Here is a 15,020-nt window from a genome sequence, read left to right as displayed (position 1 = left end):
GAAATGACCTTGGGTTATGGTACCGCAAGCATAAGACCCGATCCGATCACGGCACGACACAAATCCTGGGGAGTCTGTAGAGTCCATTCAAGCATAAATAAAGACCTGGAAATCTCTCGCTCTCCAAGTTTCACTTCAAAGAGCGAGTCAATGGCCACCGCCAGACAAATATCAACATGCACCAATTAGACTTCTCTTCCAGTAACCTCGCCGACTTGGCTGGCCGGACAGTCATTGTTACTGGGGCTGGTCGAGGTATCGGAGCTTCCACGGCAGCACTGTTCAACTCGCACGGCGCCAATGTGGTCTTGGTTGATCTCGACCCAGCCAAGGACGCCGCCACATCCTTGATTAGGTCCTTTCAGTATCCAGAGAAGAGCATTTTCGTCCCTGCCAACATCCTTGTTTGGAAAGATCTTGTGAGTGTGTTCAAAACCGCGGTGCAGAGGTTTTCCAAGGTCGATGTGGTTGTGGCCAATGCCGCCATCATGGAGAGCAAACCAGTGTTGGATGTCGAGGTTGACGAAGCTGGCGACCCTGTCGAGTCTCTGGAGGCCAACAGAGTCATTGATGTAAACCTCAAGGGAACGTTGAATAGTAAGTCGAGAGTCCCATTCTTGGAAGCGTCGCTCGCATTTGCTAATCGCTGGCAAATAGCCTTGAGGCTAGGCCTTCACTACCTTGGCCAGAATAACCCATCTTCCACAGGGTCTCGTGGCTCTATTGTATTTGTCATCTCTACGTCTGGGTACTTTGGATCTACTGGGAATGCTGCCTACATATCTTCCAAACATGGCGTCGTTGGCCTGATGAGAGCGTCTCTTCGGCGAGCGGCATCTCTGGGCATTACCATCCAGGACCACCTAATGGATAACCCCACCTAATGGATAACCAAAATTTCGCTCCGCCCACACAAAATCCAAATTTTGATGCGTGCACAAAACACCAGGTCGTCAATTAAAAAGCGAAGCCTTGGAGAGAGACTCTAGAAAATTGATCAATTTTTACTCTCTGCGTGGTTTTTTGACCTCTCGACCGCTCCGTGTGCGCTGGCAGTGCTTTGTTACGACCATAAAGTCGTCACTTTCGTCCTCTGACCTGACACCCACCTCGATCACCGACTCGACCTCCTCGTCCACATCCACCTCTATTTCTGCCTCTTTTGAGTCAGGAAGAGCTTCTCCAGCCGCTAGAGCCTCCGCCAGAGCCATGAATCGTCGGTTCGGGTTCGGTACCGCCTTTCTTTTCTTCCCTCGCCGCAGCTGGGACACCTGCTCCTCCAGCCCAGTAATCCGCGCATTCTGAACGGCCACCTTCATCTCTAAAGCTTCCAGCCCCTTCGCGATCTTACTGTACTTCTGCCTGGTTGGACGACTTCGGTGTTTGGCCAAATCTCTCACCTGGCGGCTCGTTTTCGGCGTATCATCTGAGTGCAACTGAGGAGGGCTCGGCGTCTTGAACTGTTCCGGCACCTTTTCTTTGTCCGGTTGAATTTCCGGGTGTGTTAGAGCTTTGCGACGATTTATTGGCCAATTTCCAGTAAGTCTCCAGCCGGATAAGATAATCTCCTTCCTCATGCCCGCCTCTCTGGCTTTCGTATATGCCCGAATAAAGTTGACTTTGTCAACCGGCGCAGAATCGATCAAACTAGCCAGCTTTTGGAGTTCTTTCCGATACGCACCTTTGATGACATTAAAAACTCCATTATCCAGCGGTTGCAAACCATGGGAGCAGTGTGCGGGGAGGTAACAGCAGTAGACATTGTTCAGAAAGCACGTCGCCATCTACTCATCCTGGCTGCTCGTCAACGACCCTATAGCCGATATTGTGCGGCAAAAACACCCAAAAGACTCACCTTTGCATGGCTTCCGTGACCGTCAAGGATAATAAGTCTCGCATCTGATGCATCACGAGGCTCTGTTTGAGGTAGATAGACGTCTTTCAGCCACTCGAGAGCTATGTGGTTGTCGGTCCAGCCGTTGGGCGATGTGATGTAGTGCCAGTCGGCTATCAATTTGAACTCGTCCAGAAACCACTGTTTCTGTAGCTCCTTTCCTTTAAAGATAATCCCGGGTTTTAAAGCGCGGCCAGTTGCGGTGACGGCCTCGATAAATGAGGTCCACTTGCGCGACTGGGAGCCCTTCAACATCGCCTTCTTCTTCGGGTCAGAGCTCCCGATTACGAGGCTATCCAAGCCTGGTTGACAGCAATTTAGCTACGGCCTATAAAAACCCGTTGGGGACTTGTAGACAACGTACCGAAACCGGCCATTATGCCACCCTCGTCCACATTAACTGTGTTCTCAGGCTTGATCCAGCCGTACTCGGTCTCCCGAATATCAAAGTACCAATTGACCGCTTTTGGTGTAAATCCTTCAAATCTGGCGGCTTCCTGACGTTTTCCCAGCTTGGTAGATAGTTGTAGGTGACGTTTGACGAACCTCGTGGTCCAGTGCTTGCCCAGAGGCTTGTTATCGCCTTGTTGTTGAAGGATGGCTTCGACACAGGCGCGGAGCTGGCTGTGCGAGGGAGCATAGCCCAGAGACTCTTGTCGCAGCACCCAACGAACGAGAGTTTCCTCCTGGCTCTTGGAAATACGCTGTTGGGCCTGGATACGTTCATTCCTGCTCGCTTGACCGGAAAGTCGTCCAGAAAGGGTCGACTGAGGCACTCCACGTTTCTGAGCCGCCTCATTCTGTGAGAGGCCTCTATCCGTGGTATCTAATATGGCCTCAGCTACGTCGTCTTCGGTATAATTACGACGAACCATTGCGGAGGGAGTTCCGTCGAGTAAATTAGGTGAAAACTCGGCTTGAGTGGATGGAGTCGCCTAGGGTACATGAGGTGAAATGCAAAAAAATTCAAAGGGCTAGAGAACCAGGCCACGAGGCGGAATGGGGAAAATTTAAGCCGATATGAAAATTATACGAAAAAAGCAATATAGTACAGGTCTTAGTTTGCAAGTACCTTCATTCCTGGCTGAATACGGTGCAACTGAAAATTTGGATTTTGTATGGGAGGAGCAAAAATTTGGTTATCCATTAGGTGGGGTTATCCATTAGGTGGTCCTGGATGGTAGCCTCAACTCGGTCGCTCCGTGTTACACCCCAACCCACCTCACAGCGGGCTTCGGGCAGAAGATCACCGACGCTGGACTCGATGCCAACACCCCAGAAGGGGTTGCGTCGGTTGCTGCAAGCTTGGCGTGCGACGGTACCGCTCACGGGCTTGCTTGTCTGGTAAGTCTCCACCTCTTCGTCTATGGGCGGCCATGGCGATCTAACGCCTGATCAAGGTGTGGGGGACTTACAAGCGGGAACTGGAACGCACACGACAGGACCTGTTGGCTAGTTGGCTGGGTGACGACTTGGTGGACTCGATGGCCAAATTTGGGCAGTTGATGGATTCGATGGGCGGCTATCCACTTCCGCAGAACAAGGATTGAAGGGAGGTTTCAATGGTTGATCCAGGTCTTATTGGAGGGGAGGGTCAGTGTGAAGACGGGAGCTTAGTAGCGCAGTTGAAAGCTGGTTGCATGGTTCAAGCCAACCTCCATTCTTGCCTATTTGGGACAGAATCCGAAGTGTCAGATGCCCGAGGATGATGAGGTGGCTAGGAGGGGGCATGGGGGGTCATGTGCCCACCTCCATCTAGAGCAGCCATCTCTGGCCGAAGCGAGCTTGGCGGTCCCTACCTAGTGTAGCTAGACTAAGTGCCTCTAGGCACTCCACCATCTTGGATCTTGGGCGTCCCCAGACCCCACGAACCAACTTGGTGGGGAACCTTGAAGCCATGTAAAGGAGAATGCGGGGGAATACCAAACCATCCATGCAAGTCCCGAAGCACATACGTAGCCTCTGTTCTTCCCGTTGCTCGGCCCAGTTGGTCCAGTTGCGGCGTCTGGTCGGTCCAGTTGAGTACCGAGCCGAGAATGTGAAAAGATGACCCAGCTGCCTACATGACTGTTTTTTACGTTAACAGCCTATGCAGTCTTTAATGCTTTTTTTGCCAAACACGTCCTGCTTTTGCTGTCTACCTCCCTGACTCTTTAACCATGACCATCACGTCGGAAGAACAAGTGGTCGGATTGTCCATGAAGAGGAGACAGAACCTGTCATGCGAGCAGTGCAGAACTTCTAAGAAAGCCTGCGATGGATTTCAGCTTAATGCCATGGTACAGAGAGACTCAACCCCAGACACCCCCAAGAGCAGCCCCGGTTGGTTTTCCCCTGGATCCCCATCCAACGTTGAGACTATGTTCTGACTCTCATCTTCCTTAGATACAAGCATCAAGCCATTGCCTTGTTCATACTGCGTTAGGACCAAGAAGCAGTGTTCACTTCACGATCGCTGGTTAGAGGCTCGATTCCTACTCCAACTTGGCCCATCTCCCCAACCATCCGACGACTCGCCGCGAGTCTCCGACGAAAGCCCTCGGCCCCCGAAGCGTAAATTCAAGGAAAGCGAACACGGTAACGATGTTCAGTCTGTGCATCAAACCCCCGAGACCGAACCCAGGCCCAGCCCGCACGACTCGCCTTGCCCTCCACCAACGCCAGTCGGGGGTGGTGCCCACACGGATGGGTGCTCCCTCTCTATTAGCGACGTTCTCAATCCTGTTCCCATGCCGGAAAGAAATTGGCTCGACTTTCTCGACTTGCAGACAGTGCCCTCTGCTTGGGAGTCCATCGGCCATGGCCCCACGCGCACAAAGGTTCAAGAGCAGCCCCCCTCAGATAAGATGGAGATTGTCTCGAAGGGAGTTTTCCATCAGGTATGTCTCTCATTTCCCCCAGTCGCATTAGTTTCTAACTAATATCAACAGAGCTATTCACTGCCAGCGACGCCCGAATCACACGCGCAACCACCATTGGCGAAAAGGGCTCGTTTTAGCCCTGGCGTGGTTGCGAGCCAAGCGGCTTTATCCGAGTTCGATTTGCAGACAACCATGATGCAAATATCTAACAAGCGACTCATAACGAAGAGTTTGCTCAAGATATACCATGATGTTCTCGAGTCGAACCTGGCGTGCTGGCTCACCGAACGGACTTGCCCTTACACTAGAAACTGGGATGGCTATGCTTCGAGGGAGAAGTCCGTGACTCTGTCGCCCCAATCCACGATCTCGTCGTCTTCTATCAACACGCTTTCTCTGAATCGGTTCTACACACGGGTTCTTCGCCTCGACAGAGCCATGATGGCCAACAATGTGATATCCTTGACGGCCTCCCAAGACAGGGCAGCCTCAAAAGCCTTGAACCAAGTCATCATGGCATTTTCAAGCCAATGGTCTCAGAACTACAGCAGAAGAGAAAAACCTTTTGGTGGAGACTCGACTTCATGCGACAGTGAAGACGATTTCCTCGAGAGTCACAATGACGACTTCGAAAGGGACTTTCAGCGGGCGACCTGGCACCAAGCAAGAACAGCTCTACTCGAGGCGTCTGAAATCGAATCCTACCGAGTGGTGTATGCTGAAATACTCTTCAACTGGACTGAGAAACTGGAACAGCCGGGAGAAGCGGGCATTTCCTCCGACTGGACGACCGAAAAGGGCATGGATGACGATAATCCGCTCTCGTGCAGTTTTGTAGACATACTTGGTCGCGGCGGGCCTCCCTTTTTTATCGAGAGTGCGTCTCGAAAGATTCAAGTACTCAAATTTAAGCTTGATGCTGCCAAAATAGGCTCATTAAAGACGGCCGGAGCCAGACGGAATCGCTCAAACCCCAAGAACTCGTTTCTAAACATAGGCCCGGAAGAACAAGCCACAGCAAGGCTCTTGTACTGGCTGGCGGTTATGTGCGACACGGTTTCCTCATCTACAAATGAGAGACCCCTTGCCATCAGGGAGGAGTACTGCGACGGCCCGGCATCGAGATCGAGGGAACACCCAGACATGGCCCAGAATCCTTCTTTTGATAGCATTCAAGCAGAAGCGCTTGGTGAGCTGGAGTTCTTCGAGGCCGACAAATTGTTGCAGCTCGACTGGGCGTCTGCCCACGACTTTGTATTCGAAGGGATAACGAGGTCTGTCCCGGTCAAGGTACTCCTTTTCAGAAAGGTATCATCCCTCCAGAACGCCCTACGACAAGGCAACCATGAACAGGTCGACGACATCATTCAAGGCTCCATCGCGACTTACCGGCGCTGGAATGTCACATACGGAGCATTCTTCCGTGAACTGGCTCAAATGTATTCCTCGCTACCTGCGCGGATTAAGGGGTGGTTCATCTGCATCGTCATTCCCTGGCACCTTGCCGTGATGCTGATGGCAGACCTCATCGACGTTGCAGACAGCAGCGAGGTTGGAAAAGCAGATACTAGGGCGGCCAGAATTGAGTCTCAGATTACCTCTCGGATGAGAAGGTCTACTGCCGTTGACATAGCCGAACTGGCCAAGTTGACATGCCCGGGTAGTGAGGATTGGGGAGGTAATACTCCGACAGAGCAGTTGCCTGGCTACCATTTCGCGGTCAAGAGCAGTGCCATTCTCACAGAGCCATGGACTGTACTTCTGATTGGGGCGTTTAGAAATGCCGCCGTGTATCACTTGGGCACGGTAGAGGATCTTAGACAGAATGACTGGCAGGCACTGGGCCATGCTCCGGATGAGATGAGGGAGGCTGAAGTACAAGTGAAGCACTGCATTGATGCCCTCTGGCTGCTTGGGAGAAGATCAGATATGTCGTACAGCCTGGCGAAGCTTCTATCCCAGAGGTTGGCAGCTCGTTGATGATTTTCTTTGGCTGGCGGGCTACGGAGGCAATGGCAGTATTACATTGGCATACATACAGAAAGGAGTCTAAATGGAACTCCAGCATTGCAAGACTTGATTAGGGTGAAGTGAGTGGCCACCTACAAGCGGCTTAGTCGCTGGAACAGGCGAGTGATGGACCAACTGTGCCGCCAGAACCGAACCGCTAGCACTCCCGGCCAGAGCGAGTAGACAACCAGCCTGTGACGGGTCCAAATATTCCGCAGGACTCTGCGTAGGGAGAACTTAATACTGGTAATCAACACTAGGAATTGAGTGCAAGGGCGTAGTTGGCGCGGTTACTGCCGGTCTTTGCGTGCGGCTTCGGCGGTCGGACTTGTCACGCACGCCCTTCAGCTGAGCATGCTTAATCCTCCGTGAAACCCTTAAGGCTCGCATTTAAGAAAGGCGCCGCTCTGTCATTACGGGAGCCCCCTCTATAAGCCAAGGCCGATTTCACACCTTCTCTAGTACCTCATACTGCCATTCGAGGCCCATCATTATGAGGGTTGGGTTCTTGGGACTTGGCACGATGGGCACGCCCATGGCCCTCAATCTATGCCGCAAGTCCTCTGTCATTGTCTGGAATCGCAGTCGCTCAAAATACACCGCACTGGCAGATTCTAGTGCCACGATTGGTGAAATACCTGCCCAGGTGGCTCAGCAATCCGACTTCATCTTCACCATGCTCTTCGATGGCCCCGCCATTCAATCCGTCATCGACAACGACAGTGACTTTCTCAAAGCAATCCGCGGAAAGACCCTCATCAATACCAGCTCGGTATCTATCGGGTTCAGCCATAAGCTTGCACAGCAAGTTCATAAAGCGGGCGGTCACTTCATCGAGATGCCCGTGAGCGGCAGCAAGACCCCGGCCGAGCAGGGGCAGCTTATAGGCATGATGGCCGGCGATCTATCTTTTGCCGAGCAGATAAAACCTATGGTTAAGCCCATCACCAAAGCTGCTGTGTATTGCGGCCCAATCGGATCAGGCTTGAAAGCCAAGTACGCTGTCAACCTGTTCTTAGTCGCCGTGACGGCTAGACTTACCGAATCCATGAACCTCACCCGAGCTCAAGGAATCGACCTTAAAGCTTTCGGACAGGTGCTAGACAACTGTGCCTTGGCTTCCCCATACTCCAAGGTCAAGGTTGCCAAGATGCTCAAGGCAGATTAGTCGCCACAGGCCGCTATCGATGACTGCTACAACAGCACCGAGCTAATCAAATCAGCTGCACAGAGCGTTCAAGTCGAGACTCCACTCATCACTCTTTGTAATTCTCTCTACAGGAATGCTAGAGACCGTGAACTAAGATATGATGGCGATTTATAAGTTGTTTGCGCAATCTTCAAGCACATGATGTACCGGCATATAGCACGAGAACGGTTTTAGGGTGAAAAGGGAGGTAACTGTGTTTGTGTCGGCCAGTGAGCCAGTTCTTGCCAAGGATGCAAGCAACTCAATTCAATTCAACTTAATTCAACCCACATCAACATTTTGTCAAGGAGCCAATAGGATGTGTAGATTATATGTGGGGTGAGCTAAAATACACCTATTCTATTGGCTCCTTGACAAAATGTTGATGCGGGTTGAATTAAGTTGAATTGAATTGAGTTGCTTGCATCCTTGGTTCTTGGCGGAATTTCCAAGTCTAACCACTCTAAACTCAGAAAATAAAAATACAACTCTTCCTCATACTCCGGTGGGCATAGATTGGAAGCCTCAGAAATGAGCTTGAGGGTCTAGTGGCTTGAGATCCTTAGACATGTTGATAAACCCATCACCAGGGTTGTTGTAATACGGTTTAACCTCTTGGAACCCCATGGATCTGTACATATTGATGGCCGATGTCATCAACTCCACAGTATCTAACAATGCCTCATCGTAGCCTTCCCTTTGAGCAATTTGAAGGGCTGTTGTGACCAGGGTTCAAATCCATACCACGAAATCCACATATGGATCCATAATATGGATCCATGTCCATTCCATTCCATTCCACGGCGAGCTTCAGCATTTCCACATCCATGCCACAAAACCCCTTCCACATGTCCCACTTGTGGAAATCGTGGAAAGGAATAGAAGTTTTAGGCGGGGTTCAAAAATACCCGGATTTCCTTGCGAAATAACTCGTACCCTACGTACTTTCTATCATCCACAAAACACAATAACATCAATTTCTCTTCCTCTTTTTACCCGTACACAAGGTTCAAATAAGCCTTTTCCAGAGGGGTTCACTGCCACTTTGACCGGAATCGGAATGGCCACCCTCCACCCTATAACGCCGGCCACACTCCTTCCAGAACGTACAGAAGAAGACAATCAACGACTCTTTCAACTCTACAAAGGCTGGACCTTAACAGAGAGAGATGGCCAGGTTCGTCAATGGGTATATCAGTTCGGCTATGATATCCAGCATGCTCAGAAGGGGGAACGCCGATGGGTGTGCTGCCTCTGCATCAAGCAAAAACGGCCGAGGCCGAAGAGCTATGCTATCAAAGGGTTACAAAACGCTGAGAGCCACCTGTACACAGACCACAATGGCATCATGGACCCGACAGGCAAGAGGCAAAAGCCCGCAAAGGCATCTGAGAAAGCAAACCGGTCTATTGCAACAATCCTACAGTTGAACCCCAAGGAGCCGAAGGAGCAAGACTTGATCAATACGCTGATCAAACGCTTCGACAAAACTGTATTCCAGCAGAAACTCGTCAACTGGATTGTCAATTCTAACCAATCGTTTTCGATTGTCTGTTGTTTTGTCGCGCAGGAATGCTGAGTGCACTTGACAAAAGGTAGTTCTTGTTGTCGTGATTGTGATTATTCTTGGTTAAGTTTTTATGATCTCAATGAGAGGCCCTTTGGGGCCTTATATCTTTGAATGATCCCATCTAGGACTTTGAACCTTAATCGTAGGACTTCAAACTTTAATCTCGATCCTGAAGCTTAGGGGGAACTCTCAGTTCTTCCAACATTGTCAACGATCAAGATCTTCGGGACATCTTCAGCTGATGGAGGAATGAGGCCAGACGGTAAGTGGGCCCCAGATCACAACAGCGCGTCCGCGATTACTTGTAGTATCTTAGTGTCGAACTTTCCACTCTGGACTTAGCGTGCCGTCGCTTTGTTCGGCGTGTGGAAATCGACAAGGGGGCTGTTCGTCCTAAACGTTATTTTATTGGCTGAGCCCTCCCAAACGCAAGCGAAATCCGACACCCTAAACCCATCATGGATGTTCGAGTCGAATAACTGCCCCAATGTAGCACTAGGTGGCTGGAGTGTAAGGCGCGTGCTGGTAAAACTTCATACGAAGCTCCGAGTCTACATCTTCTTCTTGTAATCGGCGGTGGTAATAGGTTCTCGAGTGTATGCGTTGCGCCGCTAGTCGTTCTGCTTCTGTCTGTACCTTTCTAGGTCGCCCTCGGCGTCTCGGTTGTTGTTTACCAGACATGCTTGTTTCGGGAAAGGCGAGGGTGATGAAAATAGAAAGGCCAGGTTGTCAGATAGAGATAAATGCGGTAGTAATGATGTAGTGAACGAACGTTCTGCCGAGTAACTTAGTTGCAGACGAAGTTATGCGACAGTATTGTAGGGAATAGCCGAATGCAGGTAGGGACCACCGCATCTACACAAGAAGATGAGCGAATAATTACACCTTATATAGAGGAAACTACCGGTAACTATTCTATTACTGTGGCTTTCAGGGGTCATGGCATTGTATAATACAGTCAGCATGATAATGAGGGGCAATTTCGGCAGTTGTTTTCCTCGAGGGAGGAAAGTTTGGTGGCTTGATTATACGGGGGTAGGACCCAAGGATCGTGGCCTAGGCCATCAACAGCACAATCTTCCAACAGCCTTGTCAAATGTGCATAACTACACCTCTTTTCAATCTGCCCTGGAGCGGCCTTTGCCTGGCGCCGGGTAGCGTTGGGGAGCACAGAAAAGTTTTGCACGAGATTTCGTTATAAATATATCGTCGTCAAGCCGTCTCGAATTGGGTGGAGGATTTACTACATTTATCCTGTTGCGACGTTATTGCTTTTTCCTAGGCAACAAGTTTCGGACGACCCTGCCAGGATACGGAGCTATTCCCTTCTTGAATATTTCTGAGCCAAGACTTTTCGAGCGGGTCCGCACTATTCTACTTTCGATTTTTTCTGAGCCAAGACTTTACAGTGGGTCGGCGCCTTTCCTATTCGGAATTTATCTGAGCCAAGACTTTCTTATGTCATCAACCATTTTCTCGAGGGGCCCCATAGGGACACGCCTAGGCGCGCCTCCACTCGCGAACGCGTAGGCGTGCAGATTATGTCAGCCCTCAATTTGGCTTAAACCCCGCACAGCTATAATTCCGAGTTCTGAGGTAGTTCTTAAAATCCTATAAACTCTACTACTACTACTGAGTACTAAAATCCTATGATCCCGAACGGTGAGGAATAGTTGATTATCTACCTGAATAAATAGCCTGCTGGGCCTCGCCATCTGCCGCTGCCGCCTCCCAAATATCACACATACCTCTTCTACTAGAAAAAGGCATGCGTTCCATCTCCGTGGCTACCTGAGCCTCGACCCGGTCATCTTCTGCTTTGCTCCAATCTAGGTAGGCCATCATCTCCTCTTTAGTCCAATCTCTAGAGCCAGTTGGCGTATCGCAGCGCTTGCCCATCTGCTTCCAATCGAGACACCACTGATAGCTTGATTTGTCATACCGCAGAGGTAGACCTAGCGCCCTCCGATATTGCTGGTTGGTTTTAATACTGCCACGAGGCTGCGCCTTGTACCAGGCATCTCGAGCAGCAACATATCTCTGATAGATAGCCCGCGGGTCATCATACCTAGGTGCCGGCACCATCCTTGCCTGAGCCGACGGTGCTGATGATGATGCTGCCGGCACTGTACTGTCTGTGTCGTCGATACTAACAACAATGCAGCTAGCACTATCCCTGATTGGCCTTGCCTGCCCTGATGACCCTGAAGACATTGGTCTTAGAGCTTCCCCTGCCTGCAAAGATGGTGCTGATGAAGATGTCATCGGCACTGGTCGTACCTGCCCTGATAATGCCGACGGCAACGCCGCTGGCATTGCCCCTACCTGCGCCGACGATGCTGACGACTGCAAAAGTTCCTCGTATCGCTGAGGGCATGCCTTTGAAGTCATTCTATGACCTACTTGGTGGCATCTGCTGCATTTGGGTTGTGCCTTTGGCCGTACTATTGCCTGAACTGCCTCGAATGCACTTGGCTCTCTCTGGGTGCTTGATTGCGGTCTACCAGTAGTCGAACCGGCGGCTATTCGATCAGGTCGATGCCGAGGCTCTAGTAGTAACTGATGAACACCATGGCGATTGAGGTGCCAATGCGTGTGAAAATGCTCTAGGCGAAGGGCTTGACCTTGTTCTTGTAGAGCCTTGAGAGTATGGGCGCAAGGGAGGCCGTGAGATCGAGAGAATGCGCCGGTGCAACTAGGCAGGTTTTCTTTCAAGAGCAGCTTCCGCTGTTCTTCAACTTTGCGTAAAGCTTCGTGAGATACCCAGCCACGTATGGCACTATATAGTGATCCAGAGAGCTCAATTGGTATTCTCATTTGCTGTCTCGCTTGGTTGGATCGCAGTTCGGCTAATTGATTAAGAAGCGCATGCTTCATAGCCCTCCAAGCCTCGAAGAGATCCAGCGTAGATTTCTTGAGGTGGCTCTTAAGGAGCCCATGGATACCCTCAACCCGCGAGGTAACTACATTACCAAAATGAGGGTGCTGATCAACCCAAGCCTTCACCAGCTTTTCCTTGTATGGATCGAGCCAATTGGCCTTGATATAGCCAACCTCTTCAATGTATTGCGGTAGGTAGCGCCTTTCAAGCTCTTGTACGCGCTGATCAAAGGCCTCTTCGTCTGGTGACTTCATAATTGAGTGCCAGTGGTTGAAAAACTCACTCCAATCGCTCAGACCCTGCTGATAGGCCTCCGATCCTTGTTGGTGGCGCACGAATGTCGGCTGGCAATAGCGGAGGACTGCCTTGTTCGCGTGCCATAGGCATAGCAGCGAGATTGAAGATGGAAAGCAGATCTCTGCGGCGTTCATACAAGCCTTATCGCGGTCTGTTAAGATAACAGATGGAAACCTTGTATTGCAGAGTTCATACAGGGACCTGAGCCGGTCCAAGGCCCATAGGTAGTCCTGCTCAGTCTCGCCACTAAGGAATGCAAAGGCGATGCAGAAGGATCGCTGGCAGGCATCAACGCCAATCATATCAAGGAGTGGCATCCCATATTTGTTCGTCTTGTATGTGCAGTCCAGGAAAAGTAGGTCTGGATAAGCCTGGAGGTATGCCAATGACTCTGGATGGGCGAATAACACTGCCGTGATTCGGTCATCTGAATCAAGCTGCATCCGGTTCCAGAACCCTTCCTTATCCAGCTGGTTAGCAAAGGCGTGTATAGTGCTCTGTCCCTCACACAGCTCTCGTTTGCTATCTGCGATACGATTATAGATATCTTGCTGGGTTGCAATGGTGTTCGAGTTCTGACGGATATAAGTCCTGATATCCTTTGGCGCTACCCCGGCATTCGTAAGGCGGCTGATTGTTGACTTGTCCGCATCAGAGAGCTGCCGATGGACTGGATGAGCCGATTTGTGCCAGCTTGGCTCGTGGTTGTGTAAGGAAAATCGGCTGTCTGGACGATGCCTTAAAGACCAGGTCGCCTTATCCAGGGATTCCTTCGCAATGATTGAGAACCGACAATTGGTTCCTCGTGTAGTAGTCTTGCGCTAGCGATCTTTTAAGGCGCTAGGTAGACGACACCACCGATCACATGCGTATGTAACAATCTGCCTTCCACTAGTTGATCGCGAAGACCTCCCAGTTATGAATGCGTATCCTCTGGGTGCTGCCCATTCGTTGATAGCTGCGAGTAGAGCCTCTCGTGAATCGTATGTACCCTCCGGCGGGAGCACATCATCAGGAAATGTTGCTTGGGCCATAGCGGAAGCCCGCTCCTGGAGACTGTAGTTGTGTTCAGCAGTGGCAGCAACAGACGGAGCCCCTGAAACTGCGACTGTGGGGTTTAAGCCAAATTGAGGGCTGACATAATCTGCACGCCTACGCGTTCGCGAGTGGAGGCGCGCCTAGGCGTGTCCCTATGGGGCCCCTTTTCTCGAGCTTCAATCCGATAATTATTTCAAACCACGATAACTTACGCCATGAGGTAGTGAAAATTATGGGACTAGATGCATTCAGTTACGATTTTATTGCTCTATTATATGTAACAATTTTACTTTGTTTTGGAAAAATTCGGTTCTCTGAACAACCCGTCATTCCCTGACCCTATGATCTCTATATGAGGAAAACTTTCCAAGTGGTATTGTCCTCAGTGGCTGGGTGGTATACAAAGAGGCCAGGGAATGGGGCGTTCAAGACACCAACGGTCTTCCTGGGATCCACTAGATGACTGTTCCACAAGGAAGAAGCCTCGGTCCCCTGGGCAGCGTTCGGCAGAAGACCCAGCTCCATACATACCCCTCTCGAGTTGTAAGACGCCGCCAGAGCTACCCTCAACTTGGTCCTCGTAGAGCTTCGCGACTGTGTCAAGGAGGAGGTCGTAGAGAGAGGGATGCATGCTTAGCATGAGTTTGCAACCGCCCTCAGCAAATGTGACGGACCAAGGGGTAGGGTTGTCCTTGTCGGCGTGAGTTCCATCTACAGCTTCTCGACCCAGCTGGCTAGATCCTGGTCTTCATCCCTGGATGGCCAAGTCCAGTTCACAAGTGGCTCGCGCCGAACAATTTGCAGGATCTTGGACTGGATCCCGAGTTGAGAGGGCCACGTGACGATATTGATGTTTTCCTCTGTGCTTGGTTGTGTGAGAGGAACGAATATGGTTCGAAGGATGTCGAGCCTCCTGGCAGCCTCAGTCCATGCCATCTTCGATCGATCGCCATCAATCTCGCCCAGCTGGCTCAGGTCAAACACACGGTCGGCCCAGTACGCCTTGAGCTCTAGCATCGTCTCCACGATGAGTGATTCTTGCACTGGCGTGGCTGGTAGGCATTGTGTTCAAAGATGATGCGTACGGGCCAAAGTTTGGCAATTTGCCGAGATGTTGCATTCAAGCTCTACTCTAACCGAATCTCGCCGTAACCCTCCTCCACAAGGGATAATTCTCTTATTTCTCGTACGGAGGTTAGAGCAGTTAGATACCCCATGAGAGGCTCAACCTTTCATGATGTGACCAGGTATGACTCTTTGACTACAGGCAGCAGAAGGCT

General features: G+C 50.8%; 7 protein-coding genes across 7 annotated transcripts; 4 read left to right on the top strand and 3 right to left on the bottom strand.

Moving 5' to 3' along the window:
• Window positions 1–176: 176 nt before the first annotated feature.
• Window positions 177–884, top strand: MRS44_013853 (uncharacterized protein; the record flags this gene model as incomplete). Its single annotated transcript, XM_065617294.1, has 1 exon — window positions 177–884. The coding sequence occupies one exon, from the start codon at window positions 177–179 to the stop codon at window positions 882–884; it is 708 nt and encodes a 235-aa protein (XP_065473366.1).
• Window positions 885–1,004: 120 nt separating this feature from the next.
• MRS44_013852 (uncharacterized protein) lies at window positions 1,005–2,769 on the bottom strand (the record flags this gene model as incomplete). The annotated part of the gene is made up of 3 exons (XM_065617293.1): window positions 1,005–1,655; window positions 1,856–2,196; window positions 2,259–2,769. 3 exons carry the CDS (start codon window positions 2,767–2,769, stop codon window positions 1,005–1,007), a joined length of 1,503 nt encoding a protein of 500 aa, XP_065473365.1.
• Window positions 2,770–4,053: 1,284 nt separating this feature from the next.
• On the top strand, window positions 4,054–6,735 carry MRS44_013851 (uncharacterized protein; the record flags this gene model as incomplete). Its single annotated transcript, XM_065617292.1, has 3 exons — window positions 4,054–4,216; window positions 4,280–4,773; window positions 4,825–6,735. The coding sequence occupies 3 exons, from the start codon at window positions 4,054–4,056 to the stop codon at window positions 6,733–6,735; spliced, it is 2,568 nt and encodes an 855-aa protein (XP_065473364.1).
• Window positions 6,736–7,288: 553 nt separating this feature from the next.
• Window positions 7,289–7,933, top strand: MRS44_013850 (uncharacterized protein; the record flags this gene model as incomplete). The annotated part of the gene is made up of 1 exon (XM_065617291.1): window positions 7,289–7,933. One exon carries the CDS (start codon window positions 7,289–7,291, stop codon window positions 7,931–7,933), a length of 645 nt encoding a protein of 214 aa, XP_065473363.1.
• A 1,081-nt stretch (window positions 7,934–9,014) lies between these two features.
• MRS44_013849 (uncharacterized protein) lies at window positions 9,015–9,533 on the top strand (the record flags this gene model as incomplete). The annotated part of the gene is made up of 1 exon (XM_065617290.1): window positions 9,015–9,533. The coding sequence occupies one exon, from the start codon at window positions 9,015–9,017 to the stop codon at window positions 9,531–9,533; it is 519 nt and encodes a 172-aa protein (XP_065473362.1).
• Window positions 9,534–11,592: 2,059 nt separating this feature from the next.
• MRS44_013848 (uncharacterized protein) lies at window positions 11,593–14,371 on the bottom strand (the record flags this gene model as incomplete). The annotated part of the gene is made up of 6 exons (XM_065617289.1): window positions 11,593–11,673; window positions 11,728–11,916; window positions 11,970–13,228; window positions 13,568–13,758; window positions 13,953–13,978; window positions 14,213–14,371. 6 exons carry the CDS (start codon window positions 14,369–14,371, stop codon window positions 11,593–11,595), a joined length of 1,905 nt encoding a protein of 634 aa, XP_065473361.1.
• An 80-nt stretch (window positions 14,372–14,451) lies between these two features.
• Window positions 14,452–14,976, bottom strand: MRS44_013847 (uncharacterized protein; the record flags this gene model as incomplete). Its single annotated transcript, XM_065617288.1, has 2 exons — window positions 14,452–14,792; window positions 14,970–14,976. The coding sequence occupies 2 exons, from the start codon at window positions 14,974–14,976 to the stop codon at window positions 14,452–14,454; spliced, it is 348 nt and encodes a 115-aa protein (XP_065473360.1).
• Window positions 14,977–15,020: the final 44 nt, after the last annotated feature.

Source organism: Fusarium solani (assembly GCF_023522795.1).
Source record: "Fusarium solani strain SB1 chromosome Unknown bctg00000009, whole genome shotgun sequence".
NCBI classification, from domain to species: Eukaryota; Fungi; Ascomycota; class Sordariomycetes; order Hypocreales; family Nectriaceae; genus Fusarium; species Fusarium solani.
Note: the sequence above shows the minus strand (reverse complement) of the source record. Positions and strands in the feature narration are given on the sequence as shown.